Source organism: Corythoichthys intestinalis, chromosome 1 (assembly GCF_030265065.1).
Source record: "Corythoichthys intestinalis isolate RoL2023-P3 chromosome 1, ASM3026506v1, whole genome shotgun sequence".
Classification (NCBI taxonomy): Eukaryota; Metazoa; Chordata; class Actinopteri; order Syngnathiformes; family Syngnathidae; genus Corythoichthys; species Corythoichthys intestinalis.
The window spans coordinates 22,819,743-22,842,869 of record NC_080395.1 but is presented as its reverse complement, the minus strand read 5'-3'; the positions used below and the strand labels follow the sequence as shown (position 1 = coordinate 22,842,869).

Sequence of the window (23,127 nt, the reverse complement as noted above, 5' to 3'; positions counted from 1 at the left end):
CACGAAAGTATGAAACTACCCAACAACTGCATTTGTATGCTGATAATAATTATAATTCAGACTTCAGCATACTGCTGATGGACATGACGCGTTCGCGTCTCTCAACCAATGAATACACTGAATTTAGTTGTTATTGCCACTTCTGGGAGATTATTGGATGAAACTTTACCTATCGAAATCAAACCATGAGGTTTGGCACGCCGTCTTTGCTATTTTTGGCTCTTTGAAAATGGCTGACCAAATGCAACTTAAAAAAGAATAACGTAGAGTGCTCATTTCTCATTAAATACACACTAACGTTAACATTTAAATTAAACAATAAAATTATGAAATATCCCCGACCAAAAAATTGCACTTTGTTCTGGTGTTTGAGTAGAGTAAAAATTAGCGCAGATTTTTGTTTTTTTTTGCCCAGCAGAAAAAATGCGGGTCGGAAGGGGTTAATGTTACAAACCGGCTCAAGACGCAGTCGACGGTCGAGATCGGTTATATATTTTTTGTGATTGACTAATCACCAATCAACCAAAATTTGTTCAAATTTGCCCCACCCGCCTGGTGCACCTTTAATCATAATGATAATACTATGTATAATGTTCTTCTAGTCAGGTTACAAATGCAATAAGGCAGGATGATGCAGCAATATTAGGAGAGTGGCGTTAGGCAGATATCACAATTTGGTCAAAATATGACTTATGATAATCATGGTAATAGGCTAAAGAGATGTCGAATCAAGTTTCAAAAAAAAAATTAAAATGCCAATTAAGTGTTGTAGCCCACCAAAAACACCTAAAAGATAAAATATAGTACGATATTTTACAAATCAAAATACACTAATAACACAAAACAAACATGTTTTATATGGCTTTCTAATTAAAATTCAAGTTTGAGTGGTAATAAACAGCTTAAAGCAAGTTCAGTGCACATGCTGGTGAAAAACTTTTCAGCACTCACTTGCTTAGAATGCAAGATTCAGGGAAAAATTAGTTGGCAAAATATCTTAAAAAAAAAAAAAAATACATTACCCAACATTTGTCTGTACCTTCACACTATGTTGTAAAGTTGGCTGCTGCCATTTAGCAGTGGAGTGCCAGTGAAACTCACTCTTATGTGAAATTTTTGCCCCCGAATTCCACTGACAGATTATTCGTAACTTGAAGAACTTGTAAGTTGCTTTGTTCGTAAGTCAGGGTACCACTGTCGGACGTTTCAAAGCAGAAGTGATTTTCTACATGAGCTCAAGCTGATATTCCCTCGTCCTCAGTGATTCCAGCTCCTACCAACTTGCAATTTGGAGGCGTAGGTCCCGACCACATCCGGGTCACATGGACCGTCCCCCACGTTGCCACCCCGAGCGACATCTCCAACTTCGTCATCCGTTACGCACCTGTGACTGATGACCGTGATTTTAAGGAGGTCAATGTCGGCGGTGCTTCCAACACCTTCTTGCTGGAAAGTAAGGCCACAACTCAAAAACATTTTTGCATTTAGGAGAAACTGTAGATTCCTAACATGTTACCCTTCCATTACCTTCAGATTTGCTTCCTGACACTGAATATCGTATCAGCGTGGTGTATATGTACGGAGAGCGAGAGAGCAATCCGGCCATAGGAACACAAAAAACAAGTAAGTACAAGCAGTTAAAAATCACGACATTGAAACAGATTCAATCAGTGACTTAACCATACGGTATAACCCTTAATGCTCTTCCAGCGCTGGATTCTCCGACCGCTCTGGAATTTTCTGACATAAAAACCAACTCCTTTACCATCAATTGGCGGGCCCCCACCTCAAAGATCACGGGCTACCGAATCCGCCATCAGAGGACGAGTGGTGGTCGCACCAAGGATGAGAGAGTTCCACCTAGCAGGACTCACTACATTTTGACAGGACTGACTCCGGAGACCGAATATCAGGTCGCTTTGTACGCGGTCAAGGGCAACCAGGAGAGTCAACCAGTGACTGGCACACAAGCCACGAGTAAGTGGAATGAGAAAGTTGAGTATTTCTGTCCTTCAGTTCTTGAAACATGATGAATCTTCCCCACATCTGCAGTTTCGGATGCGCCCACTGATCTGGAAGTGGTGTCGTCTTCTCCAACAAGCATCACTATTCGCTGGGACGCCCCCTCTGTTTCTGTCAATCAATACCGAATCACTTATGAAGGCACAGGTCTGCTTTCTTCTGAAACAACTGTATTACGTCTTTTTTCCTCTATCATTTTTCAAAGATTTGGTTGTTTTGTCAATTTCAATTTCCAGGTGGGGTGGCTCCTCAAGAGTTCACCATCCCAGGCACTCAGACTACAGCTACCATCACTGGTCTGCAGCCAGGTAGCGACTATACCATCACGGTTTACGCCGTTACCGGAAGAGGCGATAACCCCACATCCAACACTCCGGTCTACATCACACATAAGACTGGTAAAGTGAATTGAAAGGAGCACAGCTTCTTTAAACTGGACGATAAGAATTGATATCTATTTTTTTCTTTAGATATTGAGCCACCCAGTAACATGGATGTAACTGATGTGAGCGACAATGCCATCACGGTACGCTGGTCCCCTGCTCGGGGGCCCATCACAGGCTATAGAGTCACAGGCGCCCCTAAAAATGGCCTGGGACCCTCCTACTCCAAGGATGTCTCTCCTGGTAAGGAATGCCCTGTACTTACAGTAAAATCTTGTTGGTCCTAGACAAGTTCTGAAGGTCTTTGTCTGGCCTTGGACTGGATTTTTAAAAGACTCCATCCTGGTCTCAGTATCCTTCTCTGTAGCGGTCTTAGTCTTGTGTACCTTAAATCTTGATCTTGACTTATTCTCAGTGATTCATGATTTTTGGCAAGTCCTGGTCAGGTCTCCATTGTAGTCCTATGAACAACACTACCAATTTTACAGTTTTTTAAAAAGTCGTATTGTTTTTCTTTCCAGCTCAAACGGAGATGACCCTCACAGGCCTGATGCCCACTGTTGAGTATGTTGTGAGCGTCTCTGCCCTGGGTACCGATGGCCAGCCCTCCTCTCCAGTGGTGGAAAATGCCATCACAGGTCTGCACCGTTCACATCTATTTCAACTAAAAGATTTCAAAGACAACTTGAACTTTGTTTACAGATTGATCCTCAATTCTCTTCTACATTTTCTCACAGCAATGGATCGTCCTAAAGACCTGACCTTTTCCGACATCGACGCCAACTCCATGCGCATCGCTTGGGACAGTCCCGAGGGTACCGTGACATCGTACCGCGTTCTCTACTCCAGCCCCGAAGATGGCGAGAGGGAGCTGCGTCCTGCACCCAGAGGCAATCAGGACAGCGTGGCCATAAAAGGCCTTCGAGCCGGGACGGAGTACACTGTCAAGGTCATTGCCCTTAACGGCCGCACACCCAGCCCACCATTAGTGGGAACGCAGGCCACAGGTAGAAAACACTTACTAGAAATGCTGTCAGGATAGGCTCCAATTTCACACATTTGACCCACATGTCCATCCCTCTCAGTCATACCCGCTCCAACAAATATGGTCATCTCAGAGGTGGCGCCCACCTCCTTTGCTGTGTCGTGGCAAGCACCCAACGCGCGACTATCAGGGTACCGTGTGGTCGTTAATCCCGAGAACGTCAACAGCCCCGCCAAGGAGCTCAACGTAGCTCCTGACACTACACGTGTGGTCGTTCCTGGACTCATGGTAATGATAAATTTCTTGTTTTAAACTATAGACAGGAAAGGACAAGACCCAAAGAGTTCAAACAATATAGATCACAACTGCAGTTGACTTTACTGATTTTGTCTTTTTTAAATTAATAGCTTAAAAAAGTATTCTACTTATGAATGTCTCAACTTGTACCTCAGGTGGCCACCAGATACCTGATCCATGTCTATGCACTTAAGAACTCTGTCACCAGCAGACCACTGGAGGGCGAGGCAACCACACTGGAAGGTATTGGAGGGGTTTTCCCAATTGTTGTTGGGGTACGTGTCAAATATTATTGCGAAAATGGCCATCCTCTGCCGTACAGATGTAAGTCCACCCCGCCGTGTGCGTATCATGGATGTGAAGGACGACTCTTTCACCCTCAACTGGCGCGCCAAGGTAGAAACCATAACTGGTTTCCTTATCGAAGCCACGCCCCAAGGCAGCTCGCGTCCCACGATCACCAAAACCATCCCAGCAGATGTATACAGTTACACTGTCACAGGTTCGCTTGGGAAAAAACTGAAATATGTTCTGAAACAAGTTACTGTTGTCTCACTGTGCGTTCATGTGTTTTGGAAGGTCTAAAGCCTGGCACCACCTATTCTGTCAAAATGTACACCCTGAACGGCAACACAAGGAGTACTCCCGTATCTCTGACTGTTCAAACAGGTAAGTGTTAGTGTTTGTACACGCATGCACCAACATGTCTGGTTGACTAGCAGTATGTGTAATCGCAATCTTAACTGGGTTGCAAAATTCAAAGCCTCCCATTTAAAATGGATTAAACACCCTGCATCCCTGAGGCTTAACATGACATTTTCTCTGTAGCAAAACCGGCAGTCCAAGCACCCACCAACCTCCAGGTGACGTCTCTGACACCCACCTACATCTCATTCACTTGGCAACCACCAGCCACACCAATCACGGGCTACTACATCACCTACGCCGAGCCCAGAGCGACTCCCACGGAGCTCAAGCCTCGGCCCCATGCCGGACAGAACTACGCAACCATATCGGGTCAGTGTGCAAACAAACTGGAATGGTTGCTAATGAACAGAACGGCAGTTAAGATGTTACTGTACTTATTGTGTATGATCAGGCTTGAAACCAGCCACTGAGTATATCATCAAGATTGTTGCCATCCAGAACACACAGAGAAGCACTCCTCTTGTGGGCAGAATCAGGACTCGTAAGTATTTCATTAACATTCCATGCAAATACAGTATTGACTGGTATCGCTCATGACGGAACATCATATCTTGTTCCTAGAACCAGACTCCTTGCTTCCTGTCCCGCTCCCCCACTACCCCGGAGGTGTCACCGATAGGCTGGACGTGCCTGATACCGACTTGGACAACCGAGTCCAGCTGGTGGGCACCAATGGCCAGGATGGACTCGGCGGTCAAAGTCAACACGTGGAGTATACCGAGTTCAACAACAACAATGGGGTCACCCCACAATCACCTTACGATCGCGTTCAAGAGCCCTTGGTCTTCGTCCCCCTACCTGACTCTGACGGTCGACGGAAGCCCTACGTCAAGCTCAACGTGCCCTTTGGCGCCGTGTTTGCCAATGAGACAAATCTCCCACAGGAGGCTCAAACTAGGACCGCCATTTCCTGGAAGCCGCATGGTCAGAGCAACGCGTACTTGGTGACCTGCAATCCAGTAACGCAATTGGATGAGCAGATGTTCCAGGTAATGAAACTGACTTCCCACATGTACTGGTCTTTTGGATACTGGTGTAACATTTTATTATATTGTATATTTAGGTGCGGTTGCCAGGCACAACCACCACCGCCACATTGATAGGCCTCACTCCAGGGGCCGACTACAATGTGATTGTGGAGGCGCTGAAGGGAGCGCTTAAACACAAGGTGCTGGAGCAGCTCGTCACCGCTGGCAACACAAGTAAGTCCCCAACTCCTTCGGACACACACGAGGAAAGCCTTTAAGCATGTATATTCATGATAACATCTTGTCTACCGTCAGTCCAAGAGATTCCTTCAACCGATGACAGCTGCTACGACACGTTCACCGCCACGTACCACGACGTTGGTGCTCAGTGGGAACGCATGTCCGAGACGGGCTTCAAGCTGTGGTGCACATGTCTCGGTCTGGGAAGGGGCCACTTTAGATGCGACTCGTCCAGTAAGCTCCATCCTTTACAAGATAATAGCAAATCCAAAAAAGAGGGGATATTACACATGATTCTTTTCTGATGCGGTCCATTAGAGTGGTGCCACGACAGCGGCAAAAACTATCGCGTGGGCGACAAATGGGACCGCCAAGCAGAGAACGGTCACTTGATGAGCTGCACCTGCTTGGGAAATGGCAAAGGAGAGTTTAAGTGTGAACCACGTAAGGATTTAACACATTAATTTTCTGCCAATAGTATGCATAAGAACACTGTACTGAAGTGACTACATTTGTTGGCAGATGAATCTGTGTGCTACGATGAAGGGAAAACATTCCAGGTGGGCAACCAGTGGCAGAAAGATTACCTAGGCGCCATCTGCACCTGCACTTGCTACGGCGGACAGCAGGTACCAAGCGGAACTCCTTTGTTTAACCCTTATAAGGCCAAATGACTAATTTTGGTAATTAAAAGAAAATTTAAATCCATAAAGACATGGCACTCGCATATATGGATGTCATATTTTGGGTCATGCAGCGCACACTTGTATGCCAAATGTTAATTTTGCCTGGTCTCAATCATAATAATTTCTTATATTGGCTTTTCAAAGGCTGATGTAGATACTGCAGCCGGTTTTGTAAGCCGATATAGTTTTTTTCCCCAAAGCATTTTGATTAGAAATTACACACCCATAGAATTCCAACTATTTATTGAATTCCAGGTAAGCACATACACAACCAATTATAGTAACAGTGTTGTTGTGGGTAGCCCTTTTATTTGTTGTCTTAGTCTTTTGGACGAAAATAAGTATTATTCTTAGTTATATTTTCGTTATTTCAAAATGCGTTCGTTTTCATCTACTTTTAGTCGACGAAATCTCATACAAATTTCGTCTAGTTTTAGTCAACAGTAGGCCTGCAGCTAACGATTATTTTAGTAGTCGATTAATCGATGAACTAGTTAGTTCGAATAATCGAGTAATCGGATAAGGAACATAAAAAATTAAAATACCTGACCTGAGCCTCACACAGTATATATATATATATATATATATAAAGGATTTTTGTACAACAAAAGAACAACTGGCTAACTAATATAGCAAAAGTCCGCCAGTTTAAATGCTATAAAATGCCAACGTCTTTTTTTTACAATGCTCTTAACAAATAGTTCAAACGCGTATTCCCACAAAAAACGGCTAAATATACCTTTAAACTAAATTACAAATGCATTAAAAAAAAAACATTAGCTCAAACAAAAACTTAGCTTATGTTAGTCTTAACAGGGAGCAGCGGGATTCAGCCATGGGAAATGAGGCAGACTAGAGGGCAGTGTATCCACCCAAATCAGTAAAACGAAATGCAAACCCTTTCAAAACAAACCATTACAACACCACTTTAAATCAACGAATACTTAAAGCAGCAAAATTTAATTTGAATTTTTTTCCTTCTAATTGAATACTCGAGATTAATTATTGCAGTACTAGTCGACAGTGACTCATTTGTCTGTAAAATTCAAATGTTTTAGTCCAAAAATAATGTTTTCCAACAATTTCGAATGAACATAGACAGACGAGCACATATTGTTAAGCTAGCTTTGTGCCAATAATACACATTCAGCAGGAAAACTGTACATTGTACTGAACTGTATGTAAAAAACAAAAACAGGAAAAAAAAACGTTTAAGAGGATGCTCGCCACGCTTAAGTCGATGCTAATGCAAACGCAACAAGTTACAGTGTGTGATGATCACTCAGCACAGACCTTTAAAGGCTAAAGCAACATTGAATATTCTCTCTTGCCAAGATAAGAAATCAAATCTTACTGTGTTTCCAAACAAGCAAGATGGAGCGCAGCCTAGCTTGAAACACATCCTAAATTCCGGTGAGGAGAGTGAGGGAGAGGCGCAGCACATCTCACATTAGTGACACGACCCATTGGCACTGGCTGGGAAAAATGCCACTCTATTGGATTGAATTTTTGTGCATCCAGTGCCTGCAAGAAATAAAATCAACATGTTAATATTAATACAAATTCCAACAAGTGTGCTATTGTGCCAAGAAACCAATCTTACCATGTGTTACAAAACAAGAAAGACTGGAGCACAGCCTGGTTTGCAGTGGGTCTGAGTTTAGCGGGTCCATCCGTCAGTCAGTTGATGGCTGTAGCTTGTGTACAGGGGTGCCTCATATATCCTCGTATGGATATGGATGGACCTCGTATATTACAGCCATCCTACCCTGAAAAACACCTAATCAGAATCTGGCGTTTGTACTCGGATGGGAGAATGCCAGAGAAGAATCCTAATACAGTGCGGCAAATTTATTTCCAAATTAAAGTGGAAAATAACTATTTGGTCACCTACAAACAAGCAAGATTTCTGGATGTCAAAGAGGTCTAACTTCTTCTAACGAGGCTCCACTCGTTACCTGTATTAATGGCACTTGTTTTAACATTATCGGTATAAATGACACCTGTCCACAAGCTCAGTCAGTCACACTCCAAACTCCACTATGGCCAAGACCAAAGAAAATAAGTATTTGGTCACCTACAAACAAGCAAGATTTCTGGCTGTCAAAGAGGTCTAACTTCTTCTAACGAGGTCTAACGAGGCTCCACTTTTTACCTGTATTAATGGCACCTGTTTCAACTTATTATCGGTATAAAGGACACCTGTCCACAACCTCAGTCAGTCACACTCCAAACTCCACTATGGCCAAGACCAAAGAGCTGTCGAAGGACACCAGAGACAAAATTGTAGAACTGCACCAGGCTGGGAAGAAGAAAGAAATCAACTGTGGGAGCAATTATTAGAAAATGGAAGACATACAAGACCACTGATAATCTCCCTCGATCTGGGGCTCCATGCAAGATCTCACCCCGTGGTGTCAAAATGATAGTAAGAACGGTGAGCAAAAATCCCAGAACCACACGGGGGACCTAGTGAATGACCTACAGAGAGCTGGAACCACAGTAACAAAGGCTACTATCAGTAATACAATGCGCCGCCAGGGACTCAAATCCTGCACTGCCAGACGTGTCCCCCTGCTGAAGAAAGTACACGTCCAGGCCCGTCTGCGGTTCGCTAGAGAGCATTTGGATGATCCAGAAGAGGACTGGGAGAATGTGTTTTGGCCAGATGAAACCAAAGTAGAACTTTTGGGTTGAAACACAGGTTCTCGTGTTTGGAGGAGAAAGAATACTGAATTGCATCCGAAGAACACCATACCCACTGTGAAGCATATGGGTGGAAACTTCATGCTTTGGGGCTGTTTTTCTGCAGAGGGACCAGGACGACTGATCTGTGTAAAGGAAAGAATGAATGGGGCCATGTATCGAGATATTTTGAGTGTAAATCTCCTTCAATCAGCAAGGGCATAGAAGATGAGACGTGGCTGGGTCTTTCAGCATGACAATGATCCCAAACACACAGCCAGGGCAACAAAGGAGTGGCTTCGTAAGAAGCATTTCAAGGTCCTGGAGTGGCCTAGCCAGTCTCCAAATCTCAACCCCATAGAAAATCTGTGGAGGGAGTTGAAAGTCCGTGTTGCCCAACGACAGCCCCAAAACATCACTGCTCTAGAGATCTGCATGGAAGAATGGGCCAAAATAACAGTGTGTGAAAAGCTTGTGAAGAGTTACAGAAAACGTTTGTCCTCCGTTATTGCCAACAAAGGGTACATAACAAAGAATTGAGATCAACTTTTGGTATTGACCAAATACTTGTTTTCCACCATGATTTGCAAATAAATTCTTTAAAAATCAAACAATGTTTTTTTTTTTTTTTTTTTTTTTTCACATTATGTCTCTCATGGTTGAGGTTTACCCATGTTGACAATTACAGGCCTCTCTAATATTTTCAAGTCGGAGAACTTGCACAATTAGTGGTTGACTAAATACTTATTTGCCTCACTGTAAATGAAGATGAAATTATGAATGAATAAAATGTTAATCAAAATACATTTTAATTGAATAAAAACAAAAACATTCTTGTTATGCCCCCCAATAAGTCTGAATTTAAGAATTTTATATATTCAATTCATTGCCTGCCACTAACAATGATAGACGTCCAATTCAGTTGTGTGTGTGTAGGGTGGGACTTGAATGCATGTGTCACAATTAATTTATTACAAAAATTTAATCTATAAAAAATGAACACATTTTATTCGTGAGGTGTGTTCCAAACACGGAACCTTTAAACAATAAAGAACTTTTGTCAGAGCACAATGTTCTAATACGCGGATTAAACAAACGTATGATTGTTGGCATTTCGTCGGGACAGGGCTGGCGATGCGAGAACTGCCGCCGACCGGCATCGGACACAGACGCCGCCGTGATGCAGCCCACTCGATATGGAGACAATACTCTTCGTAAACCTGTAAGCGAAGGCGATACCAATGAAAACAGGTTTTGCTTTGTGAGCAAATGTTTTAGCAGTTTTTTTCCTTACAGAACATCCACTGCCCCATCGAGTGCCTGCGACCCGGCCTTCTAGCAGACGCGTTGGCGGTCGCGGATCCTCGGGAGTGAGGACCCGATCATCCTTCGGGCTAGCCGCTTCGCTCCCTCACTGTCCGATTACTGCACTGCCTGAACCCAGAGATGTCGCAGCGTCGTTTTCTGACGCGCGTTCATCCGAAGATGTTAAACTGCACTTCTGCCTGATCGACTCGATCCCTTCTCTACCTTGGCTTTTTGGATAAAAGCCATTCCTGTATTTTTTTGTAACTCTTGAAACGCACTCAGTTGAGTTTGTTTCTTTTTCAAGTTGTTCTGTTACTGCTGTCTTTTACTAATTTATCCTTTTCATTTCTGGGTGTGAATACGAGTGGAATTTATCTGATGTTTTTGTATCTTGTATGTGCCAAAGTTGTTTCTACTTGACAGGAAGTCTTTTATTGTAATAAAGTTGGAAAAGCCAGAATTATACCTTCATTTATAACAGCAGCTTTAAGTCTTTTAGTGTTTGGTTTCACAAGATGTCCAATCCATTTTAAGTGGATTTCAAATGGATTGAGTGTCTATTGCCGTCAATGTGTTAATAAAGACTGACATAACAGAATGATCTCAAGAGTTTATTTCACACTGATTTATCATTGACGTACAAAGACGTTGACCTTTCAGTTACAACCATGGAATGTTTCCAATATCTTCAGTGATAGACAAAAGGTGCCTCTTGAACGCAGTCGAGTTGAAGCATCGACGTTCTCAGTGGTGAAACAATCGGCGATCGGTATGCACCATAGTGATGCCCAGCTCGTCGCAGGCGGCGATCACGACCTGGTCAGCGGCGGAACCCGACGGAGCCGCGATGTACTCGACGCCACTCTGCAATGAAACGCGTCGATAAAGACGCACGTCAAGGATGGCGGATTACGTGCTAACGTTGCGCGTATTTACCCGTTTGGCTCGATCGATGTTATCTCTGAAGGGGAAGAAAGCATCAGAGCTGACTGCCACCGCCTGCAGGGAGCTGATCCAGTTTTTCCTTTCAGTCTCAGACAGAAACTCAGGAACCTCGTCGTACATGGATTTCCACACGGCTAAATCTGGACCCTGACGACACAAGACAGTTCAGTTCAGTTCAGTTTAGTTTAAGTCTATGTTAAAAGAATCTGACATCTTCTAAAAAAAAAATGAAGTAAACAACCAAAACAAGCCGCCAGAAGGCACTCTTAGCTTGCGATTAAGAAGCGAGGAGATGTTAGTGCTCGTCAGACGTGGGTAGAGTACCCAAAAATTTTACTCAAGAGTAGCGTTACTTTCAAAATAATATAACCATAATTTCCGCACTATAAGGCGCACATGACTATAAGCCGCCACCCACCAAATTCGGCACAAAAACTGCATTTGTATATCGATAAGCCGCAATGGACTATGAGCCACAGCTGTCCTCACTGTATTACGGGATATTTACACCAAAAGATATTAACCAGTAACACTATTTGACAGCAGCATCATATGACTGTCATAACACCAAATGCATTACTGCCCTCTGGTGGAGAAAATAGTTCCTAGTTGGAATAGAGAAGAGTTCCTTTATAATTGAAATTTAAAAAAAGAATCATATCTCCGGTTTTCCGTGGTCAATCGGTGCCAAATAAAAACCGGGAAAGAGGTTTAAATCCGCACGTTTGAGTCATGTTGAGGGCAGTGCTATATATCAAATACTTCATTTTTTAAGGTGCTGTAAAGACACCATATGATTGAAAAGGCTGGTGTGAAGATAGAAGCGTCTGATTGGATTGAGTCTGATAATGGAGTCATGTGATTATTGTTGCGACGTCTCGTTGGTGAAATCTGTAGAGCTACCCCGGTAATACACCAGGCACGTCTCTACTCTTGGCATCGCTGGTAAAAACAAATAAATTAATTAATTAAAATAAATAAATTAATATGTAGAATAAAAAGGAAAAATGTAACAACTCTTGTGTAGCCCAAAGTAGCGGAGTAAGAGTAGCGTTTTTTTTTCTCCCACAAATCCACTCAAGTAAAAAGAATAGCTTAGTAATACTACTCTGAGAAGTACACTTTTCACAAAACGTTACTCAACTAAATGTAACGGAGTACATCTAACTCATTACTACCCACTTCTGGTGCTCTTACAGTATTGACTAAATTTATATCTAACCAAACCAGTATAATAATAATTACAAAAGATTATCCATTTGGAGCGGTTAGAATTAATTCATGAAGTTCTATGTACTTTTTCATTTTAACTCGTTGATTATACATACCTGAGTAGTTCTTCCTACTGCACTGTATAAGTGCATTTCTCATGCATTCTTACACTTATTTCTAACAATAGCAAACGATATTTCGAATGGAAAAATAAGCAAACTGGAGTTGTAGTCATCCTGTCCGTTTTTGAGAAGCGTTCAGAGTGACTTTTAACTACACAAAGTCGCTACAGAAATCTGGACAGTCTTGTCTCTGAAGCTACGTGGAGGGCAAAATGTGGCCTGAATGGAGAACGGAAGATACACAGAACATTTTGGAAGCTACCTAGACAGCAACTTGGTCAATGGAAGCTAGTAACCGATGCTGGGAGCTAATACAGAGAATGGGAAGCTGTTATAGCTAAACTCAGCAAACAGGACTGCCGGAGGAGCAGAGTATTAGGCATAATTGTGAGTAAAAGGACATGTGCATGCTACGAAAGTTGGAAGAAAGCTCACGAAGTAGCTGTTGTTGAGCTGTAGTGTTGCAACATTGTTGTTCGCCAAGATAAAATGTCCATCTGTGCTTCACTAGCACTGTTATTTGTGCCTGTCAATGCTGTGGTTTTGGTAACTATTCAACAAAATATTCAACCCTTCAGTTAAACTTGTATTCCGGAGCGACCAACAGTCCAGAAAATACGGTAAAGTTTGCAACACAATAGTGCCATACCTCTCCAATGGTGTTGCTAACATACTGATCAATGGCGTTTGCCATCTCTGCCCGCTTGACGCCGCCTCGGAACTTCATGTTCAGCACACGAGGATGATGTCTCAGCCACCAGTTGTCAGCTTTGTCACCAGCCAGTCTGGTGCAGTGGATCCGAGACTGCTGGCCAGCGCCGATCCCGATCACCTGTCCGTCTTTGGCGTAGCACACAGAGTTGGATTGCGTGTACTTGACGGCGATGGTGGCCACGGTCAGGTCACGCACGGCCGCTTCGGACAGCTGTTAACATTTTGAAAAGAATAGACTTGAATAATGCTGTATGATAGGATGCTATACATTGCCAAACAATAGAAAACCTTTTATGGACATTTTACATCTCTATTGTCATTATCGCCAAAATAGACCTGTTCCTGCAAATTGCAGGCTGAAAATGCACATTTTGGCCAGCAGATGGCGCCCAATTTGCGCTGACTATGGTACATTGATGGGATTCCATTTACAGTGGCAACTACGTATGGTTATGGTTATGGTGTTATACTTATATAGCGCTTTTCCGCCTGAATTGAATTCGTTCCAGGGCCTGGTTTGTTGGTCGAAATGGTCGTGTGTCAAGCGGCACTTTCCCATAACAATACTGTGGGAGTAAATACCGAGAGTAAATACTGCTGGACAAGTTTATGCTCAATTCAAGTCATGACTTAAAAAAACTTAAATCGTAGCAATTATGTACCATATAAGTTGTTTTTTTTTTTTTTAATGACCTGAAATTGTCACTTGGCCTATAAAGGGTTAAAGGTCTACATAGTAGATGGCACAGCACTTGACTGAAAGGTTCTCAAGTATGTTAGTAAGATTGAAAAACAGAAGTATCTGGACGCACCGAACCCTTGGATACAACGTTGCTGAAAAAGTCCTTATTTATAAGCGCGTTGTTCCTTTTTTGTTTCAAATGAAGGCCAAACAACACTCGCACTTCATTGTCGTCAGGCTCGTAGTCGGGGTCCATCTTCAGTCCCAAAAAAATAAAATTAAAAAAAAGGTCAAATGTTTAGGTACAATGGTTGACATTTAATTGAACACTTGAAAAAAAAAAAAAAAAAAAAAAATCAGTCACCTGAAGGACGCAGTAGTTTCCATTTTTCTTTTTCGACAGGATCTTGAGTGCTTCGTCATCATAACCAGGTGCAATTATCCCATCAGACACCTGAAAGAGGCTCACACAATATTCTAATGAGCAAATCAGTAAATATGTTTTAACCCTCCGAGGGAGACTTTGAGGTTTTTACCTCTCTTGATATAATCTTGGCAGTGGGAACGTCACACATGTCAGACACTGCGATAAAGTCTCCAAAAGACGACATGCGGTCAGAACCTAAAAAGAAAAAAAATATATACATTGTAAATATTCTTAACTAGGGCCTTTTTCCCCTCTCCATTGTCGATTCTGGATTTTTCTATTGTTCCTGTTTAACTGGTAGAATCTGCAATGAAAAAATAAACTGGAAGTAGTTCAATATTTTTTTTCCTCCACATATGAAGTAAATATTAACATAGAATTAGCCTGCCTCTCGCAAACAACACTTCACATGGTCAATATTTGAAACAGCAGACCCAAAATAACAAACAATAACTCTATTAAAGGCCCAAAAATGTCTTTTTTGGGCGTATACAAAATTTTAAAAAAATATATTAAAATTGCTGCTTCATGGATATTAAAGACACACTGGATTGTAGAAATGTATTCCTTTCAAGTAAACGGGATTGGACGCCGATCACCGTCAATGATTCTGAAAGATGAGTACTGAAAGACAATCCTTCCAGATTAATTGAATTGGACAACTATCATTGTCAATGGCAGACAATTGCCACGTTTACATGGAGCCAAATATTCCAATTACAATCGGAATATTTGTTCAAACCGAATAAATGTGTTCCATATAAACACCTCATTCGGAATGAACAGGCCCAAACCGAATGGAATTTCATTCCGATTCACAGGGGTGGAATATTCCTTTTCCCAAACCGATTAGAAGTAAAATTATATCATGTAAACAGGGAAGCGGAATGGTGTCTGGTTGCGTTCTTTCTGCGCATGCTCCGTACTAACGTGGTGACGTGACTTTGTGACGTAGGTAACGTCACTTGCAACATGGCTTCCAAGCACACGCACAGCGCACCCACACAACTTTTTAAATGAACGGCGTGTCATTCTGAAGTTTTGTTTCCACTCGAAAAGTTAAAACAGCAGCTGATCTGACGATCGATCTCCATGTTTTGCAACGTGACGCTTTGTTTTGATTAATCTGCGCATGTCTGACGGCAGTTGTCAAACGTCCTTTCGGAATAAAGGCAGACACATGTAAACGCTGGATCGGAATAGATGAAGTGACATGTAAACAGCTGATGTGAAATTTCCATTCGGAATGATTTGAATCGGTATGAATAAAAGTCAGCATGTAAACGTGGCTAATGAGTCAATGGCCCTGATTGCATACGTACCTTGGTCACTGGGGGAGCAATAACCGTACCATACAATAGCAGAAGAAAGTTGTGGAAGTCCAAATACAGTATTTTGTTCAATATATCTGGGCTTCTATTCCTTATTTTTGTCAGCATGCAAAAACTATATTCTTGTGAGTATGTACTAATACAGACAAGATATTTCTTGTCTGTGAATGTTCCTGAGGCTTTAGTGTGCAAACATTCATTAAGCATTGAATTGAGGCAATGAAATGGTGGGTGTGTAACAGTACACCGAAATGTAAGTCCGGTTCAGTCCTATTTATGCCGATAAACTGGTAAAATGTGTGAAGAACGCGTTAGCGCTATAGAGGGTTGCAACAACCGATTATTTTTATAATCGATAAATGGGACGATTAGTTAAATGAGTATTCGCTTAATCAGATATATATCACTTTTTTTAATTACCTTCACAATTTAACTTGAAGTTGTTTTAGGCACGTTGTAAGTAACAATGAAGACAAAATGGATGAGTATTTCCTTCGAAAGTAATATTTTATTACAGCTTCTTGACTTAATCGTAGTCTACAGCTGTACTGTTATAAAGGGTATTATAATGCTAAGGGGCTGTGAGGTCTCAGTAGAACCGTTATGTGGCAAGATAACAAATATGAATAAAGTTAACAAAAAAATTAATCACATTAATGAGCAATTATCAAAAATAGATCGAAAATTACGAACATTTCCGAAAGTATTCCGGAAACAGCCAAAAGGGGCGGAGACGTCATAGCAAGGAAACAAAAGGTCGAGGCAGGTTCCATCGTTGTTTATCGACGAGAGAGTTGCGTTCGGGTTTGATTAAAAAAAAAAAATCGCTAAAATCGTTCAAACCTGTCATGCTATGTGGTGTACAAATAGCCATTTGTCGCAATGTAGTACTCACGAGTTCCCGAACGCGAGAAAAAGAGCTGGACTACGCAGACAATGAGTAAAGTTCGTCCGTGCTAAGAGGGCTAATTTTGCAGACCCAGCCTCTGGCACGGTTTTGTGTGGTGCGCATTTTACACCTGAAAGCTGTTCGAACTGTGGACAAATTAAATCAGGTTTTGCTAAAAAACTGCTGCCGAAAGCAGATGCGGTGCGCACCATACACGCGCAGCCACATAAATGTCCCGAGATATCAAGAAAGAGGACGACGCCTGGCACTGATGACACCACCCCACCGCCCCAGGCAAAGCAAAGAACGCTAGCTGCTAAGCTTGAAATGGCCAGAGTGAGTACTCTTATATAATAAAAAACATATCACGCATTGGATATAGGACTGGACACATCTATGCATAAATTACCGCTCGTAAAATATATACAACAAATCCTTTAATCCCATTCATATTTGTGTCTGTTGGCAGAACGAAAACCTATGATAGCACAATAAATGATAATTATTCTATACATTACTTTATTTTGCGGTCACGGTGTATCAGCTTCACAAAAAGAAATGCAAAACATACCATTTGGTGTTTCCCACACGAACTGTTGCCGGGGTTTCATCAGTGATTGCTCCCCTCAATAACCCTTTTATTAGGCTGCATTGGCTTTCGTTTGGGCTCAAATTGATAACCCAAAACACCAAAGAAAGGTTCATAACTCTCCTCGTCACCATTAGAAGAACGTTCGTTACGTCGGATTCGTCACTGCAACTAGAAACAAAATTGTCCGCCATCATCGTCGCTATTCAGTACTAAGCACTGAGCCGGTTGTTTCCTTCTTTTGACGTCACGCACACAATATGCTAGATTTCCGGGATCTCGGGGGAGCGGTCCTCTTAGCTTGACAATCGCTCCAAATTTCTATCATTTTCAGGTGTTGCGATGTGTGTAATTACACGAAGTGGCATGATTTGAATACAAAAGACATGCGTTTATGGATAACAAATGGAATATTAGCATTTCCCCAGGTGTTGTCATACCCTTTAAGTACGTAAAACGTAACTTTTTTTCGTTTTTAATAAAGCTTCCGAGTATAAAACAAAGAATTTCTCAGTACACAAATCAGACCAAAGACCTGTTCATTCAAATTTTGAACAAAGTGCTGCTGATTGCCCACAAGAAAAAAAAAAATGTCAAAGTGCTGATATAAATTGTGTCAATGAGTCATTTATTTTCTTTAAACAAACTAAAACTACAAAATCTAATAAGGTGGAGGTAGACTGTAATGAATCAGTTTTCTTTATCAAAAAGTTGTTCATAAATACAATCCAAACCACTTTCAAAGCACATTATTGTATACAGAGGCGTAGCAAGGATCCCTGGGGGCCCCAGGCAACATGGGGTCCTTCGAGCATGTGCAAGTAAGGGGGACAGTTGGACTTGGAGCAATAGAAGAAAGAGTAGCAACACAAAAATACCACCATCGGATGAGGAGCTATATACCTTTGAGTGAAATCAGTAGTCTGATTGGCCCTACGACCCACCAAATTCAAATTATTCCGTAGAAACCACTGATTGGTGGACTACCAACTGAAATGAGTATTAAATTTGCTAATAAAATTGTTTAGGATTATTTTAGATGCATAGATGTTATATTTTCTTATAGAGTATTCGACGAGGAATACGATAGACCCATTAATAGACTTTTTTGGAAAAATCACCATTTCTTTAAGTAGTCACATGAATAATGAGGTGGCCCGTGAAAATCAACATAAAACAGGTCAGCAAGGACTTAACAGAGAGTACTTAGTAAGTCACTCAATAAACAATCATATGGTATTAATAGATGATTGGACTTTCTGATATATGTAAAATCTACATGACATAGTTAGTGCTGATTGGGTTTGATAACAGAACCATTAGATAATCAGCCAAATGATTCCATGGTTTTGAATCACTCCCTACACTTGTTGCTGTAGCAGTGCAGTAAAAATCTATTGGCCCTCTAGGGACCCCTGCTGGCTAAAGGCCCTGGGCAATTGCCTAGTTTGCTTAATGGGACAAGACGCCTCTGATTGTATGACATTTTACAGTTTGAATGGGAGTTTGTGTAGAAAGCTGTAATATGAATAGGTTTATAAAAATTAAACAACTTTACTATCTAAAATGTCTCAAGGGCCAATATGATTCTCCAATACAAACACAAACTTAAGACACTGATTAGCATAATCTTTAACTAGTTTAGCACTCGGTGCTAAGTAGTAATGTCTCATCAATAAAGTATACAAACAATACAATTGGTTTCATTTACTCACTTCTGACAGAGGCACACTAGATCCAACAACACAAAACTAACTCTCGACACTTTGTAATATTGATTCAGAAACCCAATCCGAGTGTAGCAGTGAACTCTTTCTCCCGCTCTAATCACTGGCGCGCGCGTGGAGCCTCACATTACACAAACAAGGACCCAAACGGGACAACTCATAGCTACCTACAGAAATTGATTATTAAATTAATTGGCAACCAAATTAATTAATCAATTTAATCGATTAGTTGTTGCAGCCTTAGCGCTATATATCATATCGTAAAGTGTTGTTCAATAACGTATACAGTATTTTGTCTTGTGTGCTTGCTTTTAGAGTTAGGGAGTTTCATAAACGTCTTGAAAATCAACAACACTGGATGAGGAATATTGTGAAGTACAGTTCAAACCTCTTGCCCTGGCGTAGGCGGTGGCCAACTGGCTGAGATCTTTCAACATGTCATGCACCATGCACACCTTAGCTTCCTCTTCGCTCAGAGGAACTCCGACTGCAGCGCCTTCAGAAGAGTGAAAGCATTAAGGCAGTTCAAATGAATTGGAAAATGAGTTTAACACTGTTAAGAGTCTTTTGATTTTACCAGCAGGGCTGACATGCTTAAATGACGCGGCGGATGGCAAGCCCAGGGCGTTCTTCATCTCCCGAACCAGCTGCCACGCATTTAGGGCGTCACACAAGTTGATGAAACCGGGTGAACCGTTGACGACTGAAAGAACAAAGAACTGAATGAACGAATGTTTCAGTTTCGAGGGAGCTGAAGTGGTTGTAAAACGGGCATCACCTTTAAGGGGAAGAGCAGAGTGTAACGTGTAGAGCTGAGCGGGCGCTTGGTGCGGGTTCATGCCGTAACGCAGGGGCAGCTGGGAAACCCCACGGCCGTACTGCCCACGAAAATAGTCGGAGATGGCGTCATCGTATTGGGCCGTGTGCGTGAAAGCCTGAAGAACAAGAACGTTACTTGTTTTCCTATTTTCTACTGTATTTTATCCTTTTTTTTTTTTTTTTACTTTAAGAGCAAGAGTTCTTCGCGTTTCCAGAGTAGTATCCCTGTCTTCAGAGTTCTCCATCTCCGTGGCAACCAGTGTGTAATCAGCAGGGTTGCACACAATTGTGACACGAGCGTGATTCTTCGCTGCCGCTCTTAGTAAAGTCACACCACCTGGTTAAACCGAAAAAATAAACAGCATTATTAAAAAAAAAAAAAAATTAAAAAGTTTAACCTTACAGGGGGTCAGACACTCACCAATGTCAATCTGCTCTACAGCGTCTTCCACTTTGACATCCGGTTTGGAGACTGTTTTGACAAAAGGGTACAGGTTGCACACAACCACCCTGGAAAAGAGCAATTTATCATCTAGTCCCACCTTAACTTACTGGCTGCCATTGACGGCGATAGACGTCGGCAGTCAACGAATTAAATACAAGTCAAAGGGCAGTTAAGTGAACAAATCATGGGGTCAATCAATAACTTATCAGCGTTACTAATCACATTGTTAACTTTAAACAAGTCCGATGTCATTAGTCACAAGACTAGCTTGTGGCAGCACACATTTCCAATTAACATGCTGCTCAAATTAAACACACGCGCTTCCTGTTTCAAGCCTTCACACAATTTCCAAGACTTTGCTCCTTCTCACCTAACCAGACTGTAGCCAAGCTTGTCCATGTCTGCTGCGTCGCCATCAGTCTTTCTGGCTAGAATGCCAGCGTGGACTGCAGGATGGAGAGTCTTGACGCGCCCCCCCAGCATTTCTGGGTGTCCTGTCAGCTCAGACACGTCCCTGACCGTCAGTCCAGCATCCCGCAAGGCTTTGGCCGTCCCACCTGATGCTACCAGACCCAAGCCGACGTTCACCAGCCTTTTGGCAAACTCCAAAAGTCCACTTTTATCGGACACGCTCAAAAGTGCTGCGTTACACACACAAAACCACAGAAAAAGTTTTACATTCTCGCGGGGCATAATTTCTAGCGATTCCTGAACGCACCACGAGGGCTGATGTTAGCAAAGTTAGCATCTCACCACACATAATACAGAGCGAAAAAGTTGAAAAAAATGTGCATTTCGGAAGAGAAAGAAACCTCACCGAGTTCCAAGGACGCCATTTTTAGTCACGGTATCAGTTTGCGGTTAGCACGAATGTTAGCGAAATAAAGTGACACTCCAGACTTCAATATTGAAGGGACGGTGCAGAAATGCTGCTTCCAAGCCTCCAATTTCTCTAAAGTGCTTTTCAAATGCTTTACACTCATCACATGCTTCCACAAATATTCCCGCCCATCGTCTTGTGACGTAGGCCAGCACTGGCTCTCCACACTAGCGTCCTCATGTGGTTGGTGTCATTATTACATCCAAGCGTTGGTGAACCTACAAATCACATCTTTTTGATCAAGGATTTTCTGAAACACCAGGAGAACCCACACCTAAAGTTTTCAACCGTTTTCAAAATGTTTTGCTCGCTCCTTATGAAAAAAATGGGTGAAAGTTCCACCAAAAAGTTTGAATTAGACCCCTTTGGAGTAATTTGACTCCATAATTAAACCATTCTCGCAGTCGGACATCCGGGCATTGATGGCGTCAACAGCCACAACAAAGCGTCGCCATATTGAAATGGGGGCAAAACACGAGTCACAAGCAGTTGCTCTGTCGTGCATTGTAGTACAAACGCATTGAACTTTTGCCTTATCTGCGGTCTTTTTTTACGTGGGAATGACTAAAAGTTGCCTTGTTGCGGTTTGTAACACAAGGAAGAGTTCGGAGTTCTTCATTTTTCGTCGTGAGTAGAAAATGACAAGCAATTGGCTGAAATTAATAAATCGAGGAACAGTAAAAGAAGACGGTTCCGTGGAGCAGGCACATTTACGTTTGCAGCCGACATTTTATTACTGGTGAGTAAACTTTTTTTTTTTTTTTTTTTTTAAACCTGTCCTGTTCAGCTGTTTGACACAGAGACCCGGGGGTGGGGGGGGGCCATGCGCAGCCCATCCCTCCTCCCGCCGCGCAGCAAAGGAGCCACCCCCCCCCCCCCCCCCGGGACCCAGGGTGTTCCCCCGGGCCACCCGCGTGCCCATCAACCGGCCTTCAGGGATGGCAGGAGGGGACGCATCACCAACCCCACGCCTACACCCACCCCCGCCCGCCCACCCGGGCCACGAGCCACAGCCACAGCCCCCCAACCGGCACGGCACGCCATGGGACCCCCAGAAGTCCACCAAGCCCCAGGCAAGGCAGGGTCCCCCGCCGGTGCAGGCGACACCCCGCTGATACACCGGCGCCCAGCCAGCGACCCGTGATGGAGCGCAGGGCGGATGCCCAGCCAGAGAAGAGAGGGGAAGGCGGAGGCAGGAGAACGCCCAGGAACTGCCACGGGGCGATGCAAGATCGGAGACGCGACCCCCCAACCCACTCCCGCGGCCGGCAGCCGAGGCAGAGGGGAGGCCACACCCCGGGAGCCACGCCATATAGAAAAAGTGTGGGACCCACCTACCACCCTATTACTGTGGCTGCCAGGTTCCCGACTGGCAGCCATCACCCAGCACCGTGAGTGGTGGGTGAGTAAACTTGGTGAGTAAACTTGAATTGATTTTTTTCCCCCCAATTAGCTGCTAGGATTCAATAGACAAGGCAGTGGTTATTATTACCGGAACCGACAACTCGCAAAGCGTTATTTTTCTTTTGCCGTGAACTGCTCTGATCGGTCAATCGGTATATTATTGGCCTGGTTGGAATTGGTTATTTTGCCTTGACGTGTTCACGGCTAAATAACGCTTAGAGGTGAATTACCGGTTACGGCAGAAATAATCACTCCGTATATGCTACCAGTTTTCTTAGTTTTACACAGTACATATTCCACGTAATTGATAAAGGTCAATTTACTGGGTGACTTTATGCGGTAGTTGTAGATGTTTCCGAACTCCACTGCAGGCAATTCCTTTGGATTGTTTATCCAGCTATCAGCTGCGACTTTGTATGGGCAGATTTGCAGGCCAATACACGCTAATTTTAATTTGTATCGCCTCCTCGCGTCTGTCGGCAGTGACTCGTGATAATAATAAGTCATGTTTAAGACGTTTTTATGAAAAAAAGACGCAAAACACAGCTGAAATATATGAATTTCAGACGTTTGTCTACGGATGTTTACCTGTGCGTTTCCCCCCTCTCAAAATGGCGACACGTTGCTATGCGAGATAATGTCATCGTGACATCACGCCG

At 42.8% G+C, this 23,127-nt stretch overlaps 2 protein-coding genes across 3 annotated transcripts in view; one reads left to right on the top strand and one right to left on the bottom strand.

The window, feature by feature from the left end:
• Nucleotides 1-10,880, top strand: part of fn1b (fibronectin 1b) — a 42,997-nt gene extending 32,117 nt beyond the window's left edge. For both annotated transcript variants that reach the window (XM_057830904.1, XM_057830896.1), the window contains 21 exons: nucleotides 1,262-1,453; nucleotides 1,534-1,623; nucleotides 1,711-1,977; nucleotides 2,053-2,169; nucleotides 2,259-2,420; nucleotides 2,493-2,648; nucleotides 2,927-3,043; nucleotides 3,143-3,412; nucleotides 3,491-3,678; nucleotides 3,843-3,930; nucleotides 4,010-4,189; nucleotides 4,267-4,356; nucleotides 4,516-4,704; nucleotides 4,787-4,876; nucleotides 4,957-5,384; nucleotides 5,459-5,597; nucleotides 5,679-5,837; nucleotides 5,922-6,047; nucleotides 6,126-6,232; nucleotides 10,101-10,196; nucleotides 10,271-10,880. In XM_057830904.1, the coding sequence (XP_057686887.1) occupies nucleotides 1,262-1,453; nucleotides 1,534-1,623; nucleotides 1,711-1,977; nucleotides 2,053-2,169; nucleotides 2,259-2,420; nucleotides 2,493-2,648; nucleotides 2,927-3,043; nucleotides 3,143-3,412; nucleotides 3,491-3,678; nucleotides 3,843-3,930; nucleotides 4,010-4,189; nucleotides 4,267-4,356; nucleotides 4,516-4,704; nucleotides 4,787-4,876; nucleotides 4,957-5,384; nucleotides 5,459-5,597; nucleotides 5,679-5,837; nucleotides 5,922-6,047; nucleotides 6,126-6,232; nucleotides 10,101-10,196; nucleotides 10,271-10,348 (3,329 nt within the window). In that variant the 3' untranslated portion in view covers nucleotides 10,349-10,880. The remainder of the gene's footprint in view (nucleotides 1-1,261; nucleotides 1,454-1,533; nucleotides 1,624-1,710; nucleotides 1,978-2,052; nucleotides 2,170-2,258; nucleotides 2,421-2,492; nucleotides 2,649-2,926; nucleotides 3,044-3,142; nucleotides 3,413-3,490; nucleotides 3,679-3,842; nucleotides 3,931-4,009; nucleotides 4,190-4,266; nucleotides 4,357-4,515; nucleotides 4,705-4,786; nucleotides 4,877-4,956; nucleotides 5,385-5,458; nucleotides 5,598-5,678; nucleotides 5,838-5,921; nucleotides 6,048-6,125; nucleotides 6,233-10,100; nucleotides 10,197-10,270) is intronic.
• Nucleotides 10,870-21,198, bottom strand: atic (5-aminoimidazole-4-carboxamide ribonucleotide formyltransferase/IMP cyclohydrolase). Its single transcript, XM_057830916.1, has 13 exons — nucleotides 21,002-21,198; nucleotides 20,555-20,825; nucleotides 20,161-20,249; nucleotides 19,925-20,076; nucleotides 19,699-19,855; nucleotides 19,498-19,623; nucleotides 19,309-19,416; nucleotides 14,494-14,579; nucleotides 14,322-14,411; nucleotides 14,088-14,213; nucleotides 13,211-13,486; nucleotides 11,219-11,374; nucleotides 10,870-11,146 (listed from the first exon to the last, which is right to left on the bottom strand). Exons 1-13 carry the CDS (start codon nucleotides 21,018-21,020, stop codon nucleotides 11,027-11,029), a joined length of 1,776 nt encoding a protein of 591 aa, XP_057686899.1. The 5' UTR covers nucleotides 21,021-21,198; the 3' UTR covers nucleotides 10,870-11,026.
• Between the last annotated feature and the right edge of the window lie 1,929 nt (nucleotides 21,199-23,127).